Raw genomic sequence first — 11984 nt, forward strand, 5'->3', positions numbered from 1 at the left:
AAAACAAAAACAAAACAAAAAAGACTGAGACTGATGACAAAGAATAGAAACAGATTTAGTCACTTGAGACATGTATAACTTCATGTGAAGAACATTCACAGAAATGTTTACAATTATTATTTTTCACAAAGTGATTAGAGCAGAAATTGCCGTTTTTTTCTTAGCCAAGTGTACAATATTCAAAATAAAATAGCATGCCTCAGAAACAGGTATTCGGTCGTACACCTCAGAACATAACAAGTCACTCATATTAAAAAATTTAAAATGCTGACATGGTCATATGATGTTTTCATGTTGTGGTAAAGTTATTGCAGATGACTGACTTATTTTTGTTAAGTTTTGATATAATGCTGGAATCCTTCAATGCATGGACAGGAAATATGATACTGGACATCAGTTGGCCACGTTTTAAAAATATGTAAAACTAACATACATTTTCTTGAAATATGTTTTGTTCTTCTTTTCTCCTCCCAAACATAATATCTGGCAGTCGTTGTTCAAAGTACATCACAAATTCCACCAACTTCCAGACAGACGGTGATAATGATTCTAGGCAGGCCCCAAAAAACGACCAACTCCAACTCACAGCAAACGTGCCAAAGCATGCAAATAAAAACCAAACCACAACACTCAAAAGCAAAAACACACTAGTGCCAATAAATAATAATAATAATAATAATAGTAATAAAAAATCACACATAGAAAGGATTGTGCCGTCTGTGCAGTGTCTTGTTGCTGCCTGCCACCTGTTGGCTCAGCGTCTCGTCTTGGCGTACACGGAGCTGTACGCCCGGTCCACCTTCGGACAGAAGCGCTTGGTGTGAGCTCGGGCCCCCGTGGCCCCGCAGAGGGGACACACGTACTGCCGCAGATAGGGACACATGACCTCTCCCGCGCGGTTCTTCAGCCAGTGGGATCCGTACACCAGCACAGACTCTCCGTTGTGCTTGCAGAAACTGCAGCTCATGCGCTCGGGCGATGGAGACAGCGCCGGGCGCTCGGGTGGCGGTTTGACACGAGTCGTCTTCCGTCGCTCCTTTGGCCCCTGGGAGCCGGTCGGGTTTGGCGCTAATTTTAAATCCTCCACATCTGGTGCATCGCTTCGAGCGGAGTTCGGTTCGTGACACAGACCAAAGGCTAGACGCTGACGAGCAAAGGAGCCCGGAGGTGGAAACTCGCCGGGGAGATCTGGCGCACAGTCCGCGCCGAGGTGACTCTGGCGAACTGCGTCAATCCGCACATGTGCCAGAGCCCCGCACAGACCATCAGACACCGGGGAGTGCGGGGACTTGCGGGCTGGCGGTGAAGACTCCGCGTCGTCGCTGTTCCGTGCCAGGATCCCTCTGATGATGCCCGACAGTCCCATGTAATCTCTCCAGGGCTGGAAACTTTTGCTGTCCGACTCCATGAAGCGCGGCAGGTGATGAAAGAGCCCGAGCACCACACCGTTCATTCTAGCTCCTTCTCGTGTTCTTTCCCCACCCCGCCGTCGTCTCTCCTGCCGGACTCCCTCTCGGTGAGATGACCCGAGGAGTGGACTCAGTTATAACTCTGTAAAAGACAGCAGAAGCACGGCGCCAGGCGCACGGCCAAGACGTTCTGATTGGTAATTGAGTACAAGTGGATGATCGAGGACACGCTCCTCGAGGTGCCCGCAGCCAATCACACGAGCTCATAGGCCAGGCGTGCAGGTCAATTCATTTCTCACTCTCCGCCAATCAAACAAGTTGAGCGCTCGAACCCATTCGGCCTCCTCGTGATCCACTTGCACTTTTTGATTATTGAAGTTTATATTATTTAGGTCTTACTTAAATTTCAATTTTGGTATTTTGCCATGTATTAACAATTTTTTAGGTGGAAAATTGTCCATCAGTCTTAAATAGCCACTATAAGAACGCCAATGGTTTTGGCAATACTAACAGCTATTTCCATTGTCCTTGCAAAGGAAAAATAACTTGGTGTGGTGAAAGATGTATTCAAGTCTTTATTGATTATTTAGAAAAAAGAGAAAATAAGGTACAACATGATTTTGAATGACTATGACCTTTAGAGAGAAAACTTAAAATGACCAGTCCAAGTGTGGAGCCTGTGGTGTGTCCACCATCCTGTGTGCGCCGCTGCCCCATGTCTCTGACTGGTGATCGACCCCTGTGGACCTGAAGGAGAAGAGGAGCAAGTGATGGTAAAGTGATAACAGCAGTCGGAAAACAAAAAAAATCAAATGTTGGTCAAACAGAAAATTACCTTCAGCTCAAATGGAGCTTTACAAGCACGATACAAAACCTCAACAGTGTACAATTCTCAGGCGTTCATATCGACGTCTGCCTCATGAGTAATGTTAACATTTGTTTCAGTTTGTTGGGTCAAACTTAAAAAATGCAACTGATTTCTATATTGTTAATCTGTCTGTACGAGTGCACTCCACCATAATTCTTCAATTCATCCCTCTGTGGATTACTATCAACAGCACTTTTATTTTTTATCATTGCCACACAGCGCTGGATTGTACTCATTGAATAGAATAACTGACAATGCACAGGAGGGCATGGAAATTATTGTAATGAATGTAAAGTAATCATATATATATAAATAAATAATATCAGTGCAAATAAAGATTGGTTTAAAAAAATAGATTTTGGGAACAACCACACATAAAAAACCCAACCAATATACGTTTGGCCCATACGATACTGTTGGCAGCACAAAAATAGTAATGTTCCTGTTACATAACACAGCAGTAAATGCTTTGCTGTTTCTGTGCATACAGCTACTGATGAAGATTGGCTCTACAAACACCTGCCGGAAGATTGGGCCTCGACTAACCTGCGGTTGTATGACAGATCGAGGGCAGCGTAGAGCTCAGGTGTGCTGGGAGTTTGAGCGCCAACTATTCCCTGATGCAATGCAGAGAGAGCAGCGGAGCCTGACTCGGTGGACGATGGAGTAATGGGGAGACAGCTGGACATGCTGGTGGGCCCCAAACCTGAGAAATCTAGAGCCAAACATACATGATGGAGTGAAAATACATCACCACATAAAAACATCAACGTCTTACCAGTCAATCCTTTTTGAATGCGCATACTCACTCAGAGCAGTGCTGTCTCTTCTCCTGCCCCTTGGTGCACCTTTACCAAACAGTGGCGAGTCACACAAATACTGCTGCTTGATGAGAGAGGCCCTCTGTTGCTCGAAATCACGGCGCTGTAGACAATGAAAGCACATTAACACTTATCTTATTTACCTTATAGGCTCTGCTTCATATTCTGCTCACCTCGTGGCTCAGTCGGATGGCAGCGTCAGTGAAGGACTGCCTCTCCCTCTCAAAAGTCCTCCTCTGATGATCGAGCTCTGCCCAGCGCACCCGGAGACGCTCCCACTCTTCCAGAAAGTAAGAATCCGCCAGTTCAGAGGGGACAGGTGAGGCAAGGCTACCCTACAGACGGGAGCGAAGGAGAGCGATTCGAAGGCCGACACCAACAGGCATGAGGAGGTGTGCATATGCATGAGAGAGCATAATACCTGCAGCAGTTGCTGTTGTAGCATGACGAGCTGTTGACTCTCTCTCAGTTCAGTTTCTAGTTGAGCCAAAAGCTTGTCATGGTCAGTACCAACACCAGTGTGACCTATGTTCAAGAAGGACCACATATTGACGGTACTACTAGGAGTTTCTCAATCCTGGGTTACATGCACTAAGCTTCGTGACGTACTTCCGTTTCAAAATAATGCTGCTCGTCTGTTTCCAATCCGTTTACCGTGATGGTTTACTCACTACACTTCATTTGGAGTTTTGTCACGAGTGTGCGCAGGAAAATGTCCAAACGGGACATTTACAAAAATAGATTAAGTACTCAGAGCGCTGCCGTGTCCCACTTTGTTCGGCGTCATCGAAATTGAATGGCTTACTAAGGTTTCATGGGTTTCCGACCCATCCCAACCTGAGAAGACGACGGCTGGTATACGTCATACGCCGGGATTATTTATCCGTCACACAAAGGTCTGCAGCAGACACTGTTACCGATCAGCTTATTGAGTTGAGCAGTCTTAAGCAGAACCCGTAAATGGTTGTGCAAGTAGCCCATTAAAATGTGCTACAGTCCTCAGAAAAAGACATGAGGTATTGTAGGGCCACAAAGACCCCGTTCAGACCACATTAACATCCATCCTGAGTGGACAGTACAGGACTCATTTCAGATCTGATCACTCGGACCACATTTGGTCTGGGATCCATGTGGCCACACTCTTTGGAATGATGTTTTGGTGAAGTGGGTGTTTACCTTCAGATAGGACGTCACCCAGTCTCCTCCGCACCGTCCTCCAACTCTGAACCACACCTCCTGTCACATGCTCACCAAGTGCCACCTCAGCTTCATACAACGTTTTGTCGTCATGTTGGACCTCTTCCTGGATATCCACCGAGTCTGACAGGGTCTTTGAAAGGTCAGACTGATCGTTATATTGAATACTCATCTTGGGCTCAACCTTATAACTTTCAAGATCGAGAGGGAAACTAAACCTGACTAGACAATCTCACTTTAATGTCATTTTAGTGTCCGTGTTAGAGCCTTTGATCCCTTCACAAATTTCCTCAGCAGATGTTTGCTCAGTTGTCATGGAATTGTAGATTGTAGCCCTTTGAATGAACTTTTTGAGCTCAAGCACAAGTGTAAGAATTAACTTGTAATCTCCATTTTTTGGACAAACTTGCCAAAAAGCTACATGACAACTTGTGAGATACAATTGAAATCGCAGTTATAGTAAATAGACCTTTACTGCTCTTCTCTGATTAATTCACTCTGTGTTCAGCCGATCAATGCCAGTTATTAACCAACCCTTGCCTTGTTTTCCCCCACCTGCTCCATGTTGACTCTGAGAGCGTGAAGCAATGTGGTGAGGCTGTGGCGCAGCTTCATCACCTCTCTGAGCTCCGCTTCTCTGCGCTCAAGCATCAGACGTAGCGCTGCTTCAGCTTGTCTACAAGGTGGCGAGAGCGAGTGGAGATCAGAGAGAGGTGGAGGGTGAAGAGCAAAGATAACATGTGGCAGGACAAAAAGACAGCCCACTTTTCAGAAGACGTGAATGATTTCAGTGGCTGTTCTCTTTTGCTTCGGCCCCCAGGTGGAAAGTTCAAAACCTCTATGGCTGGGTAGAAAAATGCAAATTGTGAGGGTTTTAGTGTACACAAATAGCTGTGTGGATTGTTCTGTGGATGAATGTCTCTCACAGGGTCCCTTCTCCTTGTGCCTGACGGTGAGCTGCTGCGACAGTTGCTTCTTCAGTCTGTTGCCGTGCTGCTCTTGACGCCTCAGCTCTGCCTCCAGCTGGTTGCTCCGCAGCTGCAGACGGGCGCTCTTGCAAGCAAAACAGATGCGTGTATGTATTAATATTATAAAAGATGCCCTGTTGGTAATATATTCTTATATTACCTTGGTGCGCTCACACCTCAGCATGTCCTGGAGCCTGGCCACATGCTCGTCCATCTCCTGTAGTTGCTCCTACAAGATAAATTGGTTTTTTTGTTTCTCTCCCTACAACCTGGCAGCACTAATCTATACTTCATTCTCTACAATTTCACTCACTCCGAGTGAGTCTCCCTGCTCTCTGTGCTCCCCCCCGTCAGCCCACCAGGAGGCGCTGCGAGAGAGCTCATTCAGAGGTTTGGGGCTGGGATCCCTGAGCAGAAAGGAGTCTGTAGTAGACCAGAGCACAGTATGAAAAGAGCATGGATGTTTTTTTCCTATGGTCTATGGCCTGCAGGTTTTGGATTATGCATCTACATTTTAGGTGAATGAGGATGTTATTACCTGAACAGTCCTGGCGTCTTCCAACTCTCCTCTGAGCAAACCTGGAAGCCATCTGGATTAGCAAAAGGGGACAGTTTACAAATCAAACTAAAATGTCTGTGCTATCGGTCTGAATATTTAAACCTTACTGTATTAACAATAGATTGGTCCGTGTGTATGTTACCAGTTCCTCACCTGCACTTCCTCAGACAGACCAGGCCTCCTTTACTTTCCAGGTGATGCCACTTCTGCCAATTACCGCTGACAATGGGCTCAAAGGTGGGAGCTTCAGGACTGAAAAGGATTCGGTCACACTGCTTCCTACCAAACTTTGCCCTGTGCTCAGGTTTGGCATTATTAACTTTTCTGAAGGTGTTGGGGTCCAAAAGTAGGAGGAGCATACCTAATGATCCCTGGGACACATCCAGACCGAGGCCTAACGGAGCGTGAAACTGTCTTAAGTTCCAAAATTCATATCACGTCGGCATGTGGCGTCGCCCGTCAAGTGAATCTCAGCTTGCATGTTTTCTTTTTCAAGAGCATGGATGGAGCAAATGCAACACATATTTCAACTTTGTGTTTTGTTTTTTTTGTCACGTCAATATCAATAAATCAGGTTGGGAAATCCTCCAGGATCCTCTCTACACAGGAGTAATGACCCAGAGTTGACACTTTGTTATTCACATTGTGACGGGTTAGTGCATCATTATTCAGTCTCTGCAGTTTACTGGTTTACTTAACAGCCAACCCATTCACTTTGCTATGACCAGTTTCAGATGACTTAAAGGGCCCATATTATGCCCCCTTTTTGCACAAGTTACATTGGTTTTCAAGTGTGTGCACTACATGTCTTTGCCATTCCATGTCAAAACACCTCAAGGATCAAGCCACACAGCACCCTCCTCTTTCTGTATAAACAGCCCTGTGAGACTACGGTCGATTCCAGCGCTTTCCTGCTCACATCTTGCCCCCCTCCCTTCGTGTACCGCAAAGCCCCGCCTCGCTCCGCCTCGCTCCTCCCCGGGTCTGCTGCGCAACTACGGCGTTGCACTGCCATGACAACAGTCGCACGTGACAAGGCACATACACACACCGGAGCAAAGAGTCTAGCTACCCCGGCCGGCCGCGAGTCTAGCTACGCCGGCCGGAACACTTATATCGTGATACAGTTTTCAGCCATATCGCCCAGCCCTAGAGCACATACGATCTTGAGAACGTACATTTGCCTCCTCCGGGGCTTCGCCTCGGACAGTTTGAAAGGCTCCGTCTGTCAAAAAGAGATGGGTTGCCAGTCCGGCATTATGTTGGTCTGTACATCCAACAACAGAGCAAACATTATTATATCTTTTGGCCATGCCCGCGGTCGTCGTTCGCTTGCGGGGAGAAAATTATGGCGTAGATGCGATCTGTTTTTTACCGCACTTCAAGGGGGGAGGTGCTGCTCAGGTTGGGGGCGTGGTCGCCCCAGTAGCAGGAGTCAACTTACATCACTTGACGCCCGGGCTGTGAATGGCTCATTTACAGACCGTCTGCACGGTCAACCCAAACCCCAAATCAACGACTCATTGTTTTCTTTTCATTCTCCGTGGGCTGGCAGACACCCCAGATAACCAAATATACGTGGAGGCAGGCTGAAAAGGTGCCTGGAGCATAATATGGGCCCTTTAACAACAATTACATTCACAGAGATGTGGATTTTTGCGATTATTTCATGTGAGGTGGTTTGTTGTCATCCATAAACTGAAGGAGTTATGAGTCCAAGGGCTAAGAAACTATTCAAAGTGTGTTTTAAAAGTGATACTTAATATTAATTGCTTTGTATTATGCTATTTGTACAAATGACTGACATTTAAAAAAATCACATACAAATATTCCGGTGTCCAAAAGAGAAATTTTAATTTCTACAAGGTCGTCCACAGTAGCAAAGTTAAGAAAGATAAAATCTAACAGTAGTGAAAAGTTTTGGTTGATTGGAATAATATTTCAACATGGAAATCGATTAATAGGACAAGTCACTGTAGATTGATTCATTACATACAAATATAAGCAAAGTGATGAACATAAAATTTGCAACCAGGTTTCACTATCCAAATAATGTCTTGGCCTTGATGTGATATATTTTTTTGTTTAAATTAAAGGCAAACAGATAAGCAACCTGAACAGGCTATTAAATATGTACAGAAAAAAGGACAGGGAGAATGGTTAATCAACAATCACATGCCCCGCACTGAAAGGATTAAGTCTGTACCGCGTTGTTGTACCTCATAATAGTAGTAACACATTTACTATTGCCACAAATATGAGTAGTTTAAGACACCAATCATTTTATCACAGCAGTGATCAGTATGTCTGTTGGCCACTTGCACAGCTAGTGTTTTGTGAAGACAAAATATGAAATACGGTGTACAGTGAGGTCAGAAAGTCTGAGACAGCTTTCCCAATCACATGAATTGGAAATTGGACCCCACCAAGTACATAATAACACATGATCTTATTCTTGTATTCTTGAACAGCACCTGGTTTAATTAATTAATTAATATTAATCATTATTTGACTGTACCTCAAAAAAAACTAGAGGAAGTTTAACCTCCACTCGCCAGTCACATGGACTGCATTTTACAAACTGGAAACAGACAACGTTAAGACAGTAAATGGAGACCGGATATGTTAAGCACAAGGTAAACCAAACAAGACCAGCTTAATCATTAGTAGGAGCTAGTGTCAACAACAACATATAGAGTTTGACCCTGCTTTAATGTAACAGATGGGAGTTATGATAGCATTAGTTTTGGCAAACAAGCAGACCCCCCCCTCGACACCCAACCCACCCATCCATCCATCCCATGTTGCATCATCTCAAGAAGAGCTGACGGATCTACAGAGGCATCAGGCAGAAGTGAAGAAAGCCTCCGGCATTTCTTTCTGTAGTAATCACAAAAGCACAAAAAACGAATTCATCAAAATATAACTAAGCATTACGACAACAATTACAATCTTTCTGTTACTTTGAGCCGAATTAACTTTCATGCATGTCACCAGCACGTGTTTCATGAGAAAATGCGCACAGACTGGTGCTTTGTTCTGAGCTCCATTTGCAATTTATTAATCCAATGTATGGAGCCACTGAACAATATTTATGATGTAAGAAGACTACTACGTATGATAAGAGCAGGGAAGCACCATAGAAGCTGGAGCTGTCAATTATCAAAATAATTGCCAATGGAATTCTGTTGATTGACTAATTGATTTAATAATTTTTAATAAAGTTTTAGCTTTATTGTCACAATAGAAAACATAACAGCACAATAAACAGATAATCTATCTATACTTATTTGCTTTTCTCTATAAATTGAATGGTCAACGGTTGAACAATGCAAGCAATGTGAAGATGTCACCTAACTGTGATGGTCATTATCGGACTTGTTCTAGACTCAAACAGATCGATTAGAAATTGATCATCAAAATAGCTGGAAATTAACTTTATTTCAGTCAATTAATTGATCAATGGTGGAATCATTGGCGCTCAAGTCATGTGAAATTAAATAAACATTTTTTAAAACCTCCTACACAAGTTCCTGGTGACTCTTGGGGGTCTATGGCACCTGTCTGGAATGGGTGATTTCAAACTGAACGTAGAGATATAACCGAGGTCCTCCGTTTAGTGTGATTAACTGTACACTTTATCACCCCAGTGTAGCGTCCCAGCAAAGGAAGGAGAGAGAAAAAAGCAGGCTTACCTCAAAACAGGGAGCAGGACTTGGGGGGTCTGAAGGGATTATCACTGGATGGGACCCCGACCAGGAGAGGGTCCTTGGAGGCATTTTGCAGACAGAAGTTTCGCAGCTCAGCAGCAGCCTGGGACACCTGCAGAGCCAGACATAAAGATGATAGCCTCTGTGTGTGTGTGTGTGTGTGTGTGTGTGTGTGTGTGTGTGTGTGTGTGTGTTTGAGAGTGTGTGTGTGAGTGAGTGAGTGAGTGTTGGAGTTTGTGTGTGTGTGTGTGTGTTGGAGTTTGTGAGTGTGTGTATGTGTGAGTTTGTGAGTGTGTGTGTGTTTGTGAGTGTGTGTATGTGTGAGTTTGTGAATGTGTGTATGTGTGAGTTTGTGAATGTGTGTGTGAGTTTGTGAGTGTGTGTTTGTGAGTGTGTGTGAGTACACTCGTACACAGACCAACGGGCACATATTTGCATAAACTTTGCAAGGAACGGTGCAGCGGACGGAAGGCTGCGTCCACCGTGTGACTCCTCTGCAGGGACACGTTCACCCGTGTCCTTCACTTAACTGTCACTGACAAGTCTTGTTTTTCTGGGTTTTTTTAACAAACGTGTCACCTACTGTGCGTGTGTCTCCGCCGGCACTTGACAGCGGTTACCACTTCCCGAACAGGCGGTGACAGCTGGTAGAAGGCGGAAGAAAACTGTGTCGCGGTGGTTCAGTCGACCAGGAAAAACAAACCTTACGTGTCGTGTGTGTGTGTGTGTGGGGGGGGGGGGGGAACTTTGTCGACCACTTTTGTTGAACCTTAAAGAAATGTTCCGAGTCCACAGTCGGCGGAAGGTCTCCGCCATTCAACAGTGGCGTTAGCCACAGGTCTTCCGTGTTTGTGCCTGGGCGCCGAGGAGCTCCTACCTTGATTCTCCGGATACTGGCTTCCAACCGGAGCTGCTTCACGGCCCTCTGCGCGATGATTAAGTTGTTGCTGGCGTTGTTGTTGGACATGGCTACGGGCCTGTCGGTACTAGGGGGGAAGTCGAGGCCTGTGTTGTGCTGAGCTGCCACAAAGCGAGCGGAAATTAACCCCAACTGCTCTAAAACCCTGAACCCGAGTGGGGAACGGTGGTCACCGGGGCCCCGCCCACTCTGTGCCAGCGAGCCGTTCGATTGGGCTCTGCGCGTGTCAATCAAAAAGTGAATCTAAACCCCTGCCCCTGCATACACCGGCCGATATATTGAGTTGATTCGGGGGAGCGGAGCAGGAAGCCATACTGTGACCTTCAACCGGAGCGTTCACCACCTCTTCAGCTCACACCAGCTCGGTAGCATTTTAAATAAAACAATGTCGGGACAGACGAGCAAACAAAGGAAGGCAATGGGTGAGGGAAACCACAAGATGACCACATCAGGGTCAGGATCACTGATATCAGTATTATAATCTGTACTTTTTGTACATCATGAGACAACCTGCATCATGATTTACGACGTGAATACATCATGAGCAGGCCGCCTGAGAATATCTTAAATATTACATTGCATTAATTCAAAGCGACTTACAATCGTCCTGGCATTAAGGGCCTAAGGGACCACACTGGGATGACCTGGAATCAAACCCTGATGTTCTGTACCAAAGACAGCAGTGTAACCTGAAATGGAATAATTGATGGAGTGGACGCTGACTCAGGAAGACGGAAACCGTGGATGTCTTAAGCAGAAGTATTTATTACAAGAGCTCAATATTGAGGAGACTTCCGGTTCGCTACACAGATTAACAGGTTCACAGTGTTCGGCGTCCCAACATAGTCTGCCCATCCCCGGTCTCTGTAGTGTATTTAGCTTTGAATAATGTGGTCATCTCCCCGCGACTATGACACCTCGAGAGACACTTCAGCTGCTCAATGATTGTTTCGGCTTGCCATAGATGAGATGACCTTGCTTGATACCTGAGAAGACTCGTCTTAAGACTTTCTCAGGGAGGAGAGATGTAAATTCCTCAACAGTTCCTCCCTGTGGTTGACTTGTTCAACACACAAACATTACTAAAGATAAGGACCGGGACAGGTGTCAGTCTTGAAACAACAAGCAGTTAAAAGAAAAGACATTAACAACTGCTAAAACATAGTTCACACAAACTTGAAATTTTTCAAAAGCTTTTTGATTATCCAAGAAACACAGTTGCCATGGCAACACAGTAGTCACCATGAAACAGGAAGCTGTTTTTGAGGGGCCAAGCTTGCTTGAAAACTCACCAAACTCACCAAAACACACTTCAACAAAGTAACTCTTATGTACTGCAATAAAGGTGCGAAGGCCCTTCAATGCTGCTTGAAGCTTTCATTTACTTTTGATGTCTTAAGTGAAGTTAGTGTTGTCAACATGTTGCGTTGTAGAATATACGTGATAACGTGATATATTAATAGTGATGTTCAGAAATGTTAAGAATTGTTATTGTCAAAATTCAATAAGAGTTATCTTGAAACATTCTCCTCC

General features: G+C 45.1%; 3 protein-coding genes across 5 annotated transcripts; all 3 read right to left on the reverse strand.

The window, feature by feature from the left end:
* Window positions 1-25: 25 nt before the first annotated feature.
* nanos3 (nanos homolog 3) lies at window positions 26-1453 on the reverse strand. Its single transcript, XM_047333691.1, has one exon. The coding sequence runs from the start codon at window positions 1451-1453 to the stop codon at window positions 755-757; it is 699 nt and encodes a 232-aa protein (XP_047189647.1). The 3' UTR covers window positions 26-754.
* On the reverse strand, window positions 1427-6206 carry si:ch211-286b5.4 (afadin- and alpha-actinin-binding protein B). Of its 3 annotated transcripts, XM_047333689.1 has the most exons (14): window positions 5976-6206; window positions 5802-5853; window positions 5577-5686; window positions 5424-5492; window positions 5222-5348; window positions 5061-5139; window positions 4851-4971; window positions 4275-4428; window positions 3520-3623; window positions 3272-3433; window positions 3087-3201; window positions 2824-2992; window positions 2045-2156; window positions 1427-1551 (listed from the first exon to the last, which is right to left on the reverse strand). In XM_047333689.1, the coding sequence occupies exons 2-13, from the start codon at window positions 5851-5853 to the stop codon at window positions 2060-2062; spliced, it is 1359 nt and encodes a 452-aa protein (XP_047189645.1). In that variant the 5' UTR covers window positions 5976-6206; the 3' UTR covers window positions 1427-1551; window positions 2045-2059. The 3 variants fall into 3 exon arrangements, with proteins under 3 accessions (XP_047189645.1, XP_035492337.1, XP_047189646.1); XM_035636444.2 differs by lacking the exon at window positions 1427-1551 and having other exon boundaries at window positions 1962-2156; XM_047333690.1 differs by lacking the exon at window positions 1427-1551 and having other exon boundaries at window positions 1962-2156; window positions 5802-6206.
* Window positions 6207-9517: 3311 nt separating this feature from the next.
* si:ch211-286b5.5 (uncharacterized protein LOC100003596 homolog) lies at window positions 9518-10627 on the reverse strand. The gene is made up of 2 exons (XM_035637310.2): window positions 10410-10627; window positions 9518-9644 (listed from the first exon to the last, which is right to left on the reverse strand). Exons 1-2 carry the CDS (start codon window positions 10497-10499, stop codon window positions 9519-9521), a joined length of 216 nt encoding a protein of 71 aa, XP_035493203.1. The 5' UTR covers window positions 10500-10627; the 3' UTR covers window position 9518.
* Between the last annotated feature and the right edge of the window lie 1357 nt (window positions 10628-11984).

The sequence above is a fragment of the Scophthalmus maximus genome, chromosome 8 (assembly GCF_022379125.1).
Source record: "Scophthalmus maximus strain ysfricsl-2021 chromosome 8, ASM2237912v1, whole genome shotgun sequence".
Classification (NCBI taxonomy): domain Eukaryota; kingdom Metazoa; phylum Chordata; class Actinopteri; order Pleuronectiformes; family Scophthalmidae; genus Scophthalmus; species Scophthalmus maximus.

Coding starts and splice junctions, on each gene's coding strand:
- si:ch211-286b5.5 (XM_035637310.2), bottom strand. CDS start 10,499: ATGTCCAACAACAACGCCAGCAACAACTTAATCATCGCGCAGAGGGCC. Junction 9,645..10,409: donor CCAGTATCCGGAGAATCAAG/GTAGGAGCTCCT, acceptor CTGGCTCTGCAG/GTGTCCCAGGCTGCTGCTGA.
- si:ch211-286b5.4 (XM_047333689.1), bottom strand. CDS start 5,853: ATGGCTTCCAGGTTTGCTCAGAGGAGAGTTGGAAGACGCCAGGACTGT. Junction 5,493..5,576: donor AGCAGGGAGACTCACTCGGA/GTGAGTGAAATT, acceptor TTTATCTTGTAG/GAGCAACTACAGGAGATGGA. Junction 3,434..3,519: donor TACAACAGCAACTGCTGCAG/GTATTATGCTCT, acceptor TCCCGTCTGTAG/GGTAGCCTTGCCTCACCTGT.
- nanos3 (XM_047333691.1), bottom strand. CDS start 1,453: ATGAACGGTGTGGTGCTCGGGCTCTTTCATCACCTGCCGCGCTTCATG.